This window comes from Heptranchias perlo, chromosome 10 (assembly GCF_035084215.1).
Source record: "Heptranchias perlo isolate sHepPer1 chromosome 10, sHepPer1.hap1, whole genome shotgun sequence".
NCBI lineage: Eukaryota > Metazoa > Chordata > Chondrichthyes > Hexanchiformes > Hexanchidae > Heptranchias > Heptranchias perlo.
This window is the reverse complement of record NC_090334.1, coordinates 8675270-8693068: the sequence shown is the minus strand read 5'-3', so window position 1 is coordinate 8693068 and position 17799 is coordinate 8675270. Positions and strand designations below refer to the sequence as shown.

At 51.1% G+C, this 17799-nt stretch overlaps 1 protein-coding gene across 2 annotated transcripts in view; it reads right to left on the bottom strand.

The window, feature by feature from the left end:
- mta1 (metastasis associated 1) overlaps positions 1–17799 on the bottom strand; it is a 236745-nt gene that overhangs the window by 42597 nt on the left and 176349 nt on the right. For both annotated transcript variants that reach the window (XM_067991195.1, XM_067991197.1), the window contains exons 12-17: positions 14523–14647; positions 12693–12844; positions 10670–10853; positions 7181–7270; positions 4906–5052; positions 583–618 (exon numbers count right to left, since the gene is read on the bottom strand). In XM_067991195.1, coding sequence (XP_067847296.1) covers positions 583–618; positions 4906–5052; positions 7181–7270; positions 10670–10853; positions 12693–12844; positions 14523–14647 — 734 coding nt within the window. The remainder of the gene's footprint in view (positions 1–582; positions 619–4905; positions 5053–7180; positions 7271–10669; positions 10854–12692; positions 12845–14522; positions 14648–17799) is intronic.

Below are 17799 nucleotides of genomic sequence, written 5' to 3'. Positions count from 1 at the left end.
CAATCGTGACTAATAACTGGATTCAACACTGATTTGTTTACTGTGCGGATGGCAAGAATTGCTGTCAGTAAGTGGGAGTCGAAGAAATGAGGAAGAATTAATGAATTATGTCACTTAATGATTTGTGGCATAAATTGGCAACCACTGAGTCACAGAGACACACAGGTAGAGATATACAGGTAAAGAGATACACAGACACAGACAGATATACAGACACAGACAGGTAAAGGAAGATGCAGACACAGAGACAGGTAGAGAGACACAGACACACAGACACAGACAAGTAAAAAGACACACAGATACAGATATACTAACACAGGTAAAGAGATACACAGACACATACACAAACAGATATACCGACATGGGAACACACGGATACACGCACAGATACGCAAGACACAGCCAGGTAAAGAGATATGCAGATATCCAGATGGGAAAAGAGAAATATAGACACAGACAGGTGAAGAAATATAGAGACAGAGATACAGAGGTAAAGAGATACACAGACATGAAGACACAAGTAAAGAGATACACAGATAGGGAGCACATGGCACCACTTTGCTTGTAATTTAGAGCTCTTACCTCTACAAGGCATCAGCAGACGTTTCTTCATGTTGCCTATCAAAGGACAGAAAAGAAATGATCAGTCACACATTCACAGATCATCCCCATCAACAGTATCCTCAGAGACAGGGACCTCTCACCGGTTAACCTCAGTGACAAGGCTCAGAGAATTTACAACACATGCCGAAATCTAGTTCAGAATGAGCAGACGCACGGGACCTGGCTCATAATGCCATCTGTGGCAGCCTGTAACTCTACTAGACAAGTAGCCCCACACACCATCCCATATATAGCACACAGGCTGGGTGTATTACATTGCAATGGTAGAATAAGAGGTTTATCACAGTGAAAGTTCACTTCTCTTATCTGTTTCCACATTTGATTTACTATTTTCCTTTGCCACAAAATGTGACCAGACTGTGAGGGCCAAGTCTGGTAAAATTAATGGGTCGTAATAGGAATGACCGTCATCGGGTCATAGGAATGGGAGTATCCCCTCGAGCCTGTTCCGTCATTCGCTTAGATCATGGCTGATTTGTATCTTAACTCCATTTACCCGCCCTGGTTCTGTAACCCTTAATACCCTTGCCTAACAAAAATCTATCTCTCAGTTTTGAAATTTTCAATTGATCTCCAGCCTCAATAGCATTTTGGGGGAGAGAGTTCCAGATTTCCACTACCCTTTGTGTGAAGAAGTACTTCCTGACATCACCCCTGAACTGCCGAGCTCTAATTTTAAGGTTATGCTCCCTTGTTCTGGACTCTCCCCACCAGAGGAAATAGTTTCTCTCTATCCACCCTATCAACTCCTGTAATCATCTTAAACACCCAATTAGATCACCCCGCAAGGGAATACAAGCCTACTCTGTGCAACATGTCCTCATAATTTAACCCTTTTAACCCCTGCTGCAAATCTTTCCTCTTTATATCCTGTTGTACTGTTTACAAACTGAACTCAACCCTGCCACATTTTGCTGACAGATGCACTGATAGTCCACAGATTACAGGTACAACTAATGAGCTTATTAGCAGAGAAATACAAGTAAAGCCAGCAGCCGTCCATTGGCCATTCTTCATCCATCAACCCAGGTGGTGAGTTAAGGCAGGATATCTGACCTTGGGAGCAACGCACCCGAGTCGAATCCTGTCCTCACCCAACATTCACTTTCCCAGCAGGGATCACTGGTTAGTGAAAAGGAAGGGAGATCCCGGCTGACTTGTGTCCTCTCCCTTACGCAGGGTTACTGAGGACAACTATAGCCCCCTCCCCCCACTTCTGCCAATCCAGTGTTACTTTTACTGACCGAGCCCCCAACCATGCCAAACATCCTTTGAGCAATGCCAACCATTTACATGACAAGGACCATGTGAAGCATTCAAATGCACGCAGTGTTCCTCCACTGAAAAAGTTATCATCTATACCGCCATAGTTCACAAATACAACTCCGCACCCAACCAACAGCCTGCTGGGTAAAGGCACTCGCCAGTGTAGTCCTACTGAGCAGGTTTGAAACTCCTTCCGTGCTGAGTTAAATTGTTCTCAGCCAAAACAACAACTGTGGGGCGACACTGGCCTCGGTGCCCCTCAGTTAAGGAGGGGGAGCAAAAGAATAAAAAACAAACCAAACCAGAGCTCTCAATCCCGACTGCGAGTCAGTAACCCCTGCTGGGAACCTGTGTGTGCGGATTCTGACCGTGCACAGGACTTGCTCAGCTGGGATGCCGACCAGAGATGAATAGCCTGGCAACACTCACTGTCCAGGCTCAGATGTGAAGATTGAAGAGTTTGGATGAGGTGTGGTAGGCCTGCCTGTTTGAACTGTACAAATAAAAGGGGAAAGAAACTGCTGGAAATCTAAAATTAAGCAGAAAGTGCTCCAGCCAAGCTGTTCCAGTACAGCTACAACACTGGCATCTACCCGACAATGTGGAAAATTGCCCAGGTATGTCCTGTCCACAAAAAGCAGGACAAATCCAATCCGGCCAATTACCGCCCCTTCAGTCTACTCTCAATCATCAGCAAAGTGATGGAAGGTGTCGTCGACAGTGCTATCAAGCGGCACTTACTCACCAATAACCTGCTCACCGATGCTCAGTTTGGGTTCCGCCAGGACCACCCGGCTCCAGACCTCATTACAGCCTTGGTCCAAACATGGACAAAAGAGCTGAATTCCAGAGGTGAGGTGAGAGTGACTGCCCTTGACATCAAGGCAGCATTTGACCGAGTGTGGCACCAAGGAGCCCGAGTAAAATTGAAGTCAATGGGAATCAGGGGGAAAACTCTCCAGTGGCTGGAGTCATACCTACCACAAAGGAAGATGGTAGTGGTTGTTGGTGGCCAATCATCTCAGCCCCAGGGCATTGCTGCAGGAGTTCCTCAGGGCAGTGTCCTAGGCCCAACCATCTTCAGCTGCTTCATCAATGACCTTCCCTCCATCATAAGGTCAGAAATGGGGATGTTCGCTGATGATTGCACAGTGTTCAGTTCCATTGGCAACCCCTCAGATAATGAAGCAGTCCGAGCCCACATGCAGCAAGACCTGGACAACATCCAGGCTTGGGCTCATAAGTGACAAGTAACATTCGCGCCAGACAAGTGCCAGGCAATGACCATCTCCAACAAGAGAGAGTCTAACCACCTCCCCTTGACATTCAACGGCATTACCATCGCTGAATCTCCCACCATCAACATCCTGGGGGTCACCATTGACCAGAAACTTAACTGGACCAGCCATATAAATACTGTGGCTACAAGAGCAGGTCAGAGGCTGGGTATTCTGCGGCGACTGACTCACCTCCTGACTCCCCAAAGCTTTTCCGCATCTACAAGGCACAAGTTAGGAGTGTAATGGAATACTCCCCACTTGCTTGGATGAGTGCAGCTCCAACAACACTCAAGAAGCCCAACACCATCCAGGACAAAGCAGCCCGCTTAATTGGCACCCCTTCCACCACCCTAAACATTCACTCCCTTCACCACCGGCGCACAGTGGCTGCAGTGTGTACCATCCACAGGATGCACTGCAGCAACTCGCCAAGGCTTCTTCGACAGCACCTCCCAAACCCACGACCTCTACCACCTAGAAGGACAAGGGCAGCAGGTACATGGGAACAACACCACCGGCACGTTCCCCTCCAAGTCACACACCATCCCAACTGGGAAATATATCGCCGTTCCTTCATCGTCGCTGGGTCAAAATCCTGGAACTTCCTTCCTAACAGCACTGTGGGAGAACCTTCATCACACGGACTGCAGCGGTTCAAGAAGGCGGCTCACCACCTCCTTCTCAAGGGCAATTAGGGATGGGCAATAAATGCCGGCCTCGCCAGCGATGCCCACATCCCATGAACGAATAATAAAAAGAAATGCCCAGTAGGTTAATGTTTTGGGTGTAGACCCTATTTCATACCCAGAAATATCATCGCAGTTTAATTCAATCCAACGTTGGGATGATTGTTCGGTTGGTTGCTGGGCAGTTTGCTTGAGGGAGAAGCTGAGTCAATCAATTCAAATATAAGCATGCTGTGCGATTTGTGCAGGTACGTGTCTGATTTGCAGCTTTCTGAATTGAGCAGACAGTTACTCAAATTCATGAAACTCTGGTTAATGTTTCAAAGGAATTTATTAGCCTACACTTTTCAAATCAGTGAGTTTATCTGGAGCCTTTTAAGGCAGACTGTTGAGGTAAATACGAGAAAAGGAAAATTATGTAAGAAAATTAATTATAACAGAGTTGTAGTTTATTATTTTCCACTGTACGGCAAGCTAATAATCTTTAAAATGACTAAGAATATATGATATATTCTGCTATTATTTGCCTGTTCATTTGCTGTTGTAATAAATTTCTTTGGTAGTTCCAGCCTCCAATAATGTCTACTGTGAACGTTATTCCATTGCTTGTGAAGGCAAGGTACAATTGGAGGTACAGGATAGAACCAACAGCTGAAGGAGTCTCATGAAGGTTTTCCGTTTGTTATCCTGAACGCTACCATATCCTGGCCGGATCAGGACAAGGGAAAACACTCTTGAGGATGTAAGGAGTAAGGGTTCACTTATGAGAATAGTCGGGAGCATGGGAGTCAAAAATATCTTGAGTGAAAAAGGTAAAGGACAGCCTTTTCTCTTCACAGATCTGCTATGTGTTTCCAGCAGTTCTTATGTCTGTGGACCTCCATCCCAGCAGGAGTCAGCATTTTCAGAGAAGGGGGAGAAAGATAAATTAAGTCTCAGCAAATAACCCTGAAGTAGCAGCCAGATTGACAAATTAAAATATATATTTATCTGAACGTACATTCCCCATAACAACCCAGGACCTGCACTGTCCCATCTGAAACACTAACCGTCGATGCCATTGTGTTGCTCATAGCTGCGCTTGCCCAGGATGGTTGGAGAGCTGTGATTTAAGATGGGCATCAGCTTGGCGGGAGTCAGATGGCTGAGGTGCAAACTGGCATTGGGTCGGTCTTGGTTAGGGCATGGATGGGCCTCTGTGAACAAAGAGAAGGTGGTCAGCATTTAGATACAAGAAAGAACTTGCATTTATATAGCACGTTTCACAACTTCAGGACGTCCCAAAGCGCTTCACAAACAAAGAAGTACTTTTGAAGTGTGGTCACTGTTGTAATGTAGAGAAACACCCTGCAGATTTACAAGAACCCAGTGAAAATACATCATCATCTCCTGAAGGTGCCGGCCTTTGCTACGGTTCACTTCCATGCGGTGCACTGCAAACAGAACCACTTTTCACCTCTGAGCCCAGCCTAGTGTGTGTTGGCAGACTGCACTAACATGGTGCCGGTAACAGCCAAGTCTGATCCTTCCCTCAACCCTCACCCAATACGCAGACATGTGCTGGGGTCACTGGATGGTGCTCATGACCACGAACATTGGTTGATATCTCCCCTCCACCACTCACCTTTAGCCTAGGGCACTGAGGCCAATTGTCAACACTGACAACTACTGTCCCAGCTGAGATCAACTAGCTCAATAGACTCTGGGGATAGGACCCAGGACCTTCTGGGCTGTACGAGTGGGTTCTGCACCAGGCGGTGTCTCTACCCATCAGGGGAACTTAGCTTACTCATTGTGGATTTATTCATTCCCATGCCAGCACAGCACTTAAGGGGATTCACCCTAAACTAAGTGCGCTTCCTGAGTGTTCATTCTACACCGACCCCCCAGTATCTGCGCTTACAGAAGTGAGTGTTCATTCTACACCGACCCCTAAGTATCTGCGCTTATCGAAGCGAGTGTTCATTCTACACTGACCCCTAAGTATCTGTGCTTATCGAAGCGAGTGTTCATTCTACACCGACCCCTAAGTATCTGTGCTTATCGAAGCGAGTGTTCATTCCACACCGACCCCCCAGTATCTGTGCTTATCGAAGCGAGTGTTCATTCTACACCGACCCCTAAGTATCTGTGCTTATCGAAGCGAGTGTTCATTCCACACCGACCCCCCAGTATCTGTGCTTATCGAAGCGAGTGTTCATTCCACACCGACCCCCCAGTATCTGTGCTTATCGAAGCGAGTGTTCATTCCACACCGACCCCCCAGTATCTGCGCTTATCGAAGCGAGTGTTCATTCTACACCGACCCTCCAGTATCTGCGCTTACAGAAGCGAGTGTTCATTCCACACCGACCCCCCAGTATCTGCGCTTACAGAAGCGAGTGTTCATTCTACACCGACCCCTAAGTATCTGTGCTTTGTGAAGCCAGTGTTAATTGTAAAATGATCCCTAAGGGGTCCTGATGGGTCATAATCCCTGATGGGTTTCTGGTAAAAAAAATGTACAGTGAACATCACAAAGCACAGACACTTAGGGGTCATGTTACAATGAACAATCGCTTCACAAAGCACAGATACTTAGGGGTTGGGGTAGAATGAACATTTGCTTCAGAAAGCACAGATACTTAGGGGTTGGGGTAGAATGAATATTTGCTTCAGAAAGCACAGATACTTAGGGATCGGGATAGAATGAACACTCACTTCAGGAAGCGCACTTAGCTTAGGCAGTGGGTTATAAAATAAGGACCAGTTTTAGAACCCTATCTTTTATACATCTACACAATGCATGTAAATATGTTATATTCCCCAAATTACATTCATTTTGATTGTTGTAAACAATTTTACAACACCAAGTTATAGTCCAACGATTTTTATTTGAAATCTACAAGCTTTCGGAGGCTTCCGAAAGCTTGTAGATTTCAAATAAAAATCGTTGGACTATAACTTGGTGTTGTAAAATTGTTTACAATTGTCAACCCCAGTCCATCACCGGCATCTCCACTTCATGGCATTCATTTTGATGGCATACACATCTCAGATTTATATTATTACGGGCTCTATAGAGAGTTAAGCAACAGGCTTTTGGCTGTTTGAAAGAGGGGGAGCAAAAATGTTTCATTAGTTTGCATTGCTATTATGGTCTCACTATAGGAAGGTCCGTCCATTCTCTCTACTCAAAGCATGTTTAATATTCAGAGATTTAACTGGTCTGAACCAAGAATTGATGACTTCAATGATCAAACCACAAGCAATGAGAGTATGATTAGTTATTCAGAATAAGAATCACTTCAACAGCATTTGTCACTACTGTGGGCTGACTCTTACCTAGGTATTCCACAATTGTTTCCAAGGGTTTTCTAACAGCTCGTTTCAGTCCTATGGTTTGTTTTGCTGTTTCTGGCAACCGCAGTGTACCTGGTACGTAAAAGAGACGTAGGTTGTTTTAGGAGCCCTCAATCCTCGAGCGAAATCTCGAACTGTCTCAATCTTATTTCTGAGGAACAAGGTGCCACGGTGGGGTTAGACACTGGCCTTTCACTACTGGGACCTGTGTTCAAATCCAGCCCAGGCTGATAGGATGAAAGTTGCTTCTCCCTGCTGGCTGCAAGAGTCCTGTATGAAAGGGGTTTGGGCTTGTCCCAACCGAGCTCCTAGTGGGCATGGGCCTGCAGCAGGAAACTGTCCCGTGTTTGGCACTAGCTGGCATTCCTGCTCCGAGAGGTCACAGGATGGCTGGTGTGGGAAATCATAGAATCATACAGCACAGAAGGCAGCCATTCGGCCCATCGTGCCTGTGCCGGCTCTTTGAAAGAGCTATCCAATTAGTCCCATTCCCCTGCTCTTTCCCAATAGCCCTGCAAAATTTTCTCCCTCAAGTTTTTATCCAATTTCCTTTTGAAAGTTATTATTGAATCTGCTTCCACCACCCTTTCAGGCAGTGCATTCCAGATCATTACAGCTCACAGCGTAAAAAAAAAAATTCCTCCCCTCCCTTCTGCAAATTACCTTAAATCTGTGGAGTCTGGGTACCAACCCTCCTGCCAGTGGAAACAGTTTCTCCTTATTTACTCTTATCAAAACCGTTCATGATTTTGAACACCTCTATCAAATCTCCTCTTAACCTTTTTTTCTCTAAGGAGAACAACCTCAGCTTCTCCAGTCTCTCCACATAACTGAAATCCCACATCCCTGGTACTATTCTAGTAAATCTCCTTTGCACCCTCTCCAAGGCCTTGACAAATGTTAACCTGCTGCAGTAGGGTGCAGCACTTGTGAGGTTGGGGCTTAGGCGCATTGTTGGGGCAGAGGAGAGGGAGCTTTACTCTGCGCCTGTGCAGGGGTGATTTTAGCCCTATCGTCCAACGGAAATTGGCTGGGTGACTTACCCACCAACGATAAGGACACCCGCCTGAAACCGCTGAGGCTTTCCCGCCAGGCATCGACAGCGGGAAGAGCATCAGGGACCACAAGATACCATTTAAGTTAAGTTTTTTTTTACTTTTCTTGCGTAGGCCAGGAGGAGCAGGAGTGGTCCGCCTGGCTCCACTTGCACGTTTAGGCCTCCCCTGCACTGGGCACCCCCTCCCCACCTTCCCTCCCGTGAGACCCTCCCAAAACCTCCTCCCCGCGACATACCCTGTGGCCGGCCTCTTGCTGCCTGAAATTCCAGGCCAACGGCTGACATGCGGCTGAGTTTCAGGAGTTAACATCACCCAGGGCTCGTGCTAGGAGCAGTGGTACTGGAGTAGGCCATTCAGCCCCTCGAGCCTGTTCCGCCATTCAATTAGATCATAGCTGATCTGTTTCTTAACTCCATCTACCCGCCTTGGTTCCGTAACCCTTAATACCCTTGCCTAACAAAAATCTATCAATCTCAGTTTTTCAATTGACCCGTACTCTCAACATCTTTTTGGGAGCACATAAAATAAAACCATCTTGTATGCTTCAATGATCCTCCCTGGTAACTTATTCCATCCACAGTGATACTCAGAGAGTCACCATCAGCTAACAGACTGGCATTATTCTGGGTTTACCAAAACTAACGTTATAACCTGACACGCGGACAAGCAGGATTACCTGCTCCACAATTTTACAGCTAGGCAATCAGGATTTCAGCACCAGCACAAAGCAACAACTGAAGGTCAACAGACAAAACCAACAGGATTTGAGTACGGTAATATAGCGATTCTGTTACTGGGCTAGTAATCCCAAGGCCTGGACTAGTAATCCAGAGAACGTGAGTTCAAATCACACCATGGCAGTTTGAGAATTTGATTTCAGTTTTTAAAAACATCTGACAATAAAAAGCTGGTATCAGTAAAAGTGACCGTGAAGCTGTCGGTTTGTCGTAAAAACCCAACTGGTTTGCTAATGTCCTTTAGGGGAGGGAACCTGCCGTCCTTACCAGGTCTGGCCTAGATGTGACCCCAGTCCCACACCAACATGGTTGACTCTTAAGTGCCCTCTGAAGTTGCCTAGCAAGCCCCTGAGTTGTATCAAACTGCTAGGAAGACTAACAGCATTGTGGGATCACCTTCACCACACGGACTGCAGCAGTTCAAGAAGAAGCCCCACCACCGCCTTCTCAGGGATAACTAGGGATGGGAAATAAATGCCGGCCTTGCCAGCGACGCCCACATCCCGGGACTGAAAAAGAAGAATGGAGCCAAGTGACAGCGCTCCCAGCTACCCCTGTCCGACTGCAGCCAAGGCGGAGGTGGAATGGGAGCAGCACTTCGACTTCAACACAATGTCGCACACAAATATGAGCCTTTTGCAAGTGGCAAACGACCAGACTCACTCCACCCGGTTGAATGTCCTTTCAACGTTGAAGAATTACCAAGAGGCCAGGATGGCTAAGGCAACCCAGGAGTTCTTTGACATTAAAAGTATGATTAAACAACACAACTGTGACTGCGGTAAATTGAGACCAGGGCTTTACTGAATGGTCATTATTAGCTGGAGTCTTACTACAATGATGGGACATAAGGACATGTTCAGTCTCCAGGGAGGTGCCGGCACTCAGAGGAAGCATCTCCTCCTCAGTGGCAGGCGATTCAAAACATGAAAGGTTATCCTCTGAGTTGTGCTGGGACTGGACTAAGGGTGTGTTGGGGGTTGGACTGGAGGTGGGGTTTACCACTGCTGGATATAGTTGGCTGTGGCTCGTTTTGTAAAGCTTGGAAGGACAGAAGGCGGCTCAGACACCAGTTTGTTCACAGGGAGCCATTCTCATGGAAACCTGGTCAGTTCCCAGCCCAGGGTAAACTCTGGGACCAGTCCAGAAAACCTGCTCTCACTGTAGCTGTAAGACCATGTAGAATGTGTCTGGGCAGTCTCGAGCCAGTAACCAGAGTGTGTGCAAGTCAACACACAAAAGTAGCCAGAAATTAAAACAAATGAGCAACCTGGAAAGGAAGTGCTTGGATTTACTTCCACAGCCAATTAATTACCTTTGAAGTGCAGTCACTGTTGTTATGTAGGCAAACACAGTAGCCAATTTGCACACAGCAAGAACCCAGCAAATGAGATGAATGTGGTGGTATTGTTTGAGGGATGAATGTTGGCCAGGGCACTGGGAGAATTCCTGCCAGATAAAGAATAGTCTGGGTACTGGAGAGTGACCAGCAAACATGGGGCCCAAACCCAACAAGAGTTGGGGACAGGGGTGAGGGGGTGGGGGGGATGTGGGAATAAGGTCCCCGTGTAAGAAAGGACCCATATCCGCAACAGTGAACCACTCTCCACTCTGGAGAAGGACTTTCTTGCCACTAAATCTGTTTAATGTTGTCCTCATGTCACCTCAGTACTTACTCTCTGCCTTGATGGCCGCACTGTTAATCGGCACGTAGGGGTGTCTCGCCGCCTGCTGCAGAATGTCTTGACATAAACGCCTGGCCATTCTCGTCAGTTTGGTTGTGTGCAGGTAAAAGGCCTGCCGTGTCTTCAGTGCAAACTTGGGACTGGTGCTGTTCCTAACCGGCAGGCCGTGGGCATTCTGGAAAAGGTGGAGAGGAGCGGGGGCGGGGGGGGGGGGGGAAATGTTACAGCAATTGTCAAGATACTCTCCAACAAAATAACAGTCTGAGGACCACACGGGGAAGCTGGCAGCAGCCAGGGGGGCGATGCTGCGGACAGACACACCTGCTGGTGACTGCCCCACCTCGAGGGAGGCGACTGCCCCACTACAGAGGGAGGCGACTGCCCCACCTCGGTGGAAGGCGACTGCCCAACTACGGAGGGAGGTGACTGCCCCACCTCGAGGGAGGCGACTGCCCCACTACAGAGGGAGGCGACTGCCCCACCTCGGAGGGAGGCGACTGCCCAACTACGGAGGGAGGTGACTGCCCCACCTCGAGGGAGGCGACTGCCCCACCTTGGTGGAAGGCGACTGCCCAACTACGGAGGGAGGCGACTGCCCCACTTCGGAAGGAGGCGACTGCCCCACTACAGAGGGAGGCGACTGCCCCACCTCGGTGGAAGGTGACTGCCCAACTTCGGAGGGAGGCGATTGCCCAACTACGGAGGGAGGCGACTGCCCCACTTCGGAGGGAGGCGACTGCCCAACTACGGAGGGAGGCGACTGCCCAACTACGGAGGGAGGCGACTGCCCCACTTCGGAAGGAGGCGACTGCCCCACTACAGAGGGAGGCGACTGCCCCACCTCGGTGGAAGGTGACTGCCCAACTACGGAGGGAGGTGATTGCCCAACTATGGAGGGAGGCGACTGCCCCACTTCGGAGGGAGGCGACTGCCCCACTTCGGAGGGAGGCGACTGCCCCACTACAGAGGGAGGCGACTGCCCCACTTCGGAGGGAGGCGACTGCCCAACTACGGAGGGAGGCGATTGCCCCACTTCGGAGGGAGGCGACTGCCCCACTACAGAGGGAGGCGACTGCCCTGCTTCGGAGGGAGGCGCAGTGTGGACACAAGGCGCTTTCTCATGCACGCAGGGGAGAAGAAACATCACCCTGGCCAGTTGGTTAGACGCTGCACTCAGTTACCAGACCCAGGGAACGGCATTGTAAAATAAATATATTAGTGATAATAAATACCTGCATTTGTAAAGCACCTTATCACATCCCTAAGTGCTTCACACAATGTATTACTTTTGTTACATAGGCAAATGGGGGCAGCCATTTTGTGCATCGCAAGACCACAAACAGCACTGAGACGAACGATCACATAATCTGTTTAGGAGAGTTTTGGTTGAGGGAGGAATGTTGGTCAAGACAGTGGGAGACTATCTCTCCTGCACTTCTTCAAATAATGATGTGGGACCTACAATATTCACCCAAACAGGCAGACTTGGTTTAATATCTGATTTTCAGCACCTCCAACAATGCAGCACTCCCTCAGTACTGCAACTAAAGTGCCATCTGAGATAATTTGCTCAAGTCTCTGGAGTGGGACATGAACCCACAACCTTCTAACTCCAAGGCAAGAGTGATACCCACTGAGCCAAATTGGCACTGTGAACTGCTTGTTGCTGAGTCAGCTGATGTCAGTCAGGGCGGGGTTCAAGACGCTATATTGCCCCTATTGCCGTTGGGCCAGGGAGTGGACAATTAGCTTCTATCCAGAGACCCCGCTGGCAAATGCTCATGGGTGGACGTTGGATCTGACTGGACAGCTATCCACGCGCTAACAGGCCAATGACACTCGCTGTCTAGGTTCACGCATTAATAACGAGCCTCTTGGGCGAGGTATCAGATGCCGCCCGTGGACCTGGACAGCAGCAAGGACTCAACCTCTTCAGTGGGGGTAAACCGGTGGAGAAAAGCTGGCAAGAAGATAGAAGACAAATTGGTGCGATCTCCAGCCATTTGGCAGTTACCAGGTTATTCCGGTTTGGTCCCGGCCTTTCACCATCCAGCCGGGTTGGCATCTTCAGTCCACCGTACTTCTTCCAGTAGGCCCAGCAGGCTGCGCAGAGCCGGCACTGCATGTTGGGAGGGCCCCACGAGTACCACTGGTACGACTGGGTAGCTGGTGAAACAATAAATGGTACAAGTAAATTGCAACTCTCCTCCCCTTTGTCTTTTACACGACATCAACATTGGTCAGGAGCACCACAATGGCCGGTGAAGAGCACCACACTGGTCGGTGAGGAGCACCACACTGGACGGTGAGGAGCACCACACTGGCCGGTCAGGAGCACCACACTGGACGGTGAGGAGCACCACACTGGCCGGTGAGGAGCACCACACTGGCCGGTCAGGAGCACCACACTGGTCGGTGAGGAGCACCACAGTGGACGGTGAGGAGCACCACACTGGCCGGTGAGGAGCACCACACTGGTCGGTGAAGAGCACCACACTGGTCGGTGAAGAGCACCACACTGGTCGGTGAAGAGCACCACACTGGTCGGTGAGGAGCACCACACTGGCCGGTGAGGAGCACCACACTGGACGGTGAGGAGCACCACACTGGCCGGTGAGGAGCACCACACTGGCCGGTCAGGAGCACCACACTGGTCGGTGAAGAGCACCACACTGGTCGGTGAGGAGCACCACACTGGCCGGTGAGGAGCACCACACTGGTCGGTGAAGAGCACCACACTGGTCGGTGAAGAGCACCACACTGGTCGGTGAGGAGCACCACACTGGTCGGTGAAGAGCACCACACTGGCCGGTCAGGAGCACCACACTGGACGGTGAGGAGCACCACACTGGCCGGTGAGGAGCACCACACTGGCCGGTCAGGAGCACCACACTGGTCGGTGAGGAGCACCACAGTGGACGGTGAGGAGCACCACACTGGCCGGTGAGGAGCACCACACTGGTCGGTGAAGAGCACCACACTGGTCGGTGAAGAGCACCACACTGGTCGGTGAGGAGCACCACACTGGCCGGTGAGGAGCACCACACTGGACGGTGAGGAGCACCACACTGGCCGGTGAGGAGCACCACACTGGCCGGTCAGGAGCACCACACTGGTCGGTGAAGAGCACCACACTGGTCGGTGAGGAGCACCACACTGGCCGGTGAGGAGCACCACACTGGTCGGTGAAGAGCACCACACTGGTCGGTGAAGAGCACCACACTGGTCGGTGAGGAGCACCACACTGGTCGGTGAAGAGCACCACACTGGTCGGTGAGGAGCACCACACTGGTCGGTGAGGAGCCTTCTCCTTGGTTGTCGTGCCTGTACTGGGAGGGAAGAGGTCCCTCCATTTCGCAGCAACAAAGAGAAGTCACCCTTTCTGGGGAAAGCCTTACACTGAGAACTTGCCATTGGCAGAGCCCGTGTGATACTCCTGCCACCGCCGGCACCCTTTACTGTAAAGGTGGACTCCTTGCCCCAATCATGAGCCGGCTACACACGGCACGAGTGGGCCTGCGCTTTGCCATGGCTTTCACTGCGCTGTAGCTGACCACGGGCATTGGTGTGAACAACATGAGCAAGTGGGGCGTCACGTTCAGGCTCCATGTTTGGATTTCTCAGATTGGTCGCTACTGGCCAACTGGGTTTGGAAACCAGGTGTAAGCCCAGGCCCTTGTGCGGCACCTGTCAAACCAGGAGCCGGGCACATACTTCTGGCTTCCACCTGTCTTGGGACCCTCTCGCCGTCCCTCAATAGCGAGTGGCCACAGCCGATAAAATGACGGCCGCCTCCAGCCACGCAGGGACCTTCACACTGCTCCCTGATCCCGAAGGTACTTACTGAAACAGCTCTCGCACGCTCGGCCCGGTCCTGGCACTGCCCCATTCGGTGCCAGCGTGCTCCCTCCATTCACCGCTCCTGTCTTTGTGTTGTTTCCGTGGATCTGGTTTGGGTTTGGCTTATTGCTGCAGGGGTCGGGGGGTGGGGGGCAGGAAGACAAAAAAATAAGGCTGCATGTCGTGACACCACAAATCCCGGCCTGAATAGAGATGATTGGTTAATTCACCCGTCAATCACACCTGGAGACTGCACGGCTGTAAGTGACTGGGATTGATTTTACGCTCATACGCAACTATCCTCCACTCACTGCATTTTGCTGGAGAAATAAGCCTGCTTTTATTGGGAGAAGTTGCTGCAGTTTAGGTCATGAATTCTGTTTGCTGTAGTTCGAACAGACTCTGTTTAAATAGACTCTGTTTGCAGTCAGTAGCAACCGACCCCACCACCAACACAATGGCTAACACAGTGGTGTCAAAACTGACTCATAAAGAGGCAGATTGGGGAACACGGAGATGACAGGACAGAGAGTCAACCTCAGGATCGCAGCAAAATGCCCATTCCCATTATTGGCGGCAAAACAAAACTAATCACAGCCGAGAAACGTTCAACCTCATTCCCAGCAATAAACTGTGAAAATGCAGAAGAGAAAAGCTGAGACTTGCAAACCAGATCACACACAGGGCAAACCAGCTCACACACACAGGGGCAAACCAGCTCACACACACAGGGGCAAACCAGCTCACACACACAGGGCCAAACCAGCTCACACAAACAGGGCCAAACCAGCTCACACACACAGGGCCAAACCCGCTCACACACAGGGCAAACCAGCTCACACACACAGGGCCAAACCAGCTCACACACACAGGGGCAAACCAGCTCACACACACAGGGCAAACCAGCTCACACACACAGGGGCAAACCAGCTCACACACACAGGGCCAAACCAGCTCACACACACAGGGGCAAACCAGCTCACACACAGGGGCAAACCAGCTCACACACACAGGGCAAAACCAGCTCACACACACAGGGCCAAACCAGCTCACACACACAGGGCCAAACCAGCTCACACACACAGGGGCAAACCAGCTCACACACAGGGGCAAACCAGCTCACACACACAGAGCCAAACCAGCTCACACACACAGGGGCAAACCAGCTCACACGCACAGGGGCAAACCAGCTCACACACACAGGGCCAAACCAGCTCACACACACAGGGCCAAACCAGCTCACACACACAGGGGCAAACCAGCTCACACACACAGGGGCAAACCAGCTCACACACACAGGGGCCAAACCAGCTCACACACACAGGGCCAAACCAGCTCACACACACAGGGGCCAAACCAGCTCACACACACAGGGCCAAACCAGCTCACACACACAGGGGCCAAACCAGCTCACACACACAGGGGCAAACCAGCTCACACACACAGGGCCAAACCAGCTCACACACACAGGGCAAACCAGCTCACACACACAGGGCCAAACCAGCTCACACACACAGGGCAAACCAGCTCACACACACAGGGGCAAACCAGCTCACACACACAGGGGCAAACCAGCTCACACACACAGGGCAAACCAGCTCACACACACAGGGGCAAACCACCTCACACACACAGGGGCAAACCAGCTCACACACACAGGGCCAAACCAGCTCACACACACAGGGGCAAACCAGCTCACACACACAGGGCCAAACCAGCTCACACACAGAGGGCAAACCAGCTCACACACACAGGGCAAACCAGCTCACGCACACAGGGCCAAACCAGCTCACACACAGGGACAAACCAGCTCACACACACAGGGCCAAACCAGCTCACACACACAGGGGCAAACCAGCTCACACACACAGGGCCAAACCAGCTCACACACACAGGGGCAAACCAGCTCACACACAGAGGGCAAACCAGCTCACACACACAGGGCCAAACCAGCTCACACACACAGGGGCAAACCAGCTCACACACAGAGGGCAAACCAGCTCACACACACAGGGCCAAACCAGCTCACACACACAGGGCCAAACCAGCTCACACACAGAGGGCAAACCAGCTCACACACACAGGGCAAACCAGCTCACACACACAGGGCAAACCAGCTCACACACACAGGGGCAAACCAGCTCACACACACAGGGGCAAACCAGCTCACACACACAGGGGCAAACCAGCTCACACACACAGGGGCAAACCAGCTCACACACACAGGGGCAAACCAGCTCACAAACACAGGGCCAAACCAGCTCACACACACAGGGCCAAACCAGCTCACACACACAGGGCCAAACCAGCTCACACACACAGGGCCAAACCAGCTCACACACACAGGGCAAACCAGCTCACACACACAGGGGCAAACCAGCTCACACACACAGGGCCAAACCAGCTCACACACACAGGGGCAAACCAGCTCACACACACAGGGCCAAACCAGCTCACACACACAGGGGCAAACCAGCTCACACACACAGGGGCCAAACCAGCTCACACACACAGGGGCAAACCAGCTCACACACACAGGGGCAAACCAGCTCACACACACAGGGGCAAACCAGCTCACACACACAGGGGCAAACCAGCTCACACACACAGGGCCAAACCAGCTCACACACACAGGGGCAAACCAGCTCACACACACAGGGCCAAACCAGCTCACACACACAGGGCCAAACCAGGTCACACACACAGGGCCAAACCAGCTCACACACACAGGGGCAAACCAGCTCACACACACAGGGGCAAACCAGCTCACACACACAGGGGCAAACCAGCTCACACACAGGGCCAAACCAGCTCACAAACACAGGGGCAAACCAGCTCACACACACAGGGCCAAACCAGCTCACACACACAGGGCCAAACCAGCTCACACACACAGGGCCAAACCAGCTCACACACACAGGGGCAAACCAGCTCACACACACAGGGGCAAACCAGCTCACACACAGGGGCAAACCAGCTCACACACACAGGGGCAAACCAGCTCACACACACAGGGCAAAACCAGCTCACACACACAGGGCCAAACCAGCTCACACACACAGGGGCAAACCAGCTCACACACACAGGGGCAAACCAGCTCACACACACAGGGGCAAACCAGCTCACACACACAGGGGCAAACCAGCTCACACACACAGGGCCAAACCAGCTCACACACACAGGGGCAAACCAGCTCACACACACAGGGGCAAACCAGCTCACACACACAGGGACAAACCAGCTCACACACACAGGGCCAAACCAGCTCACACACACAGGGG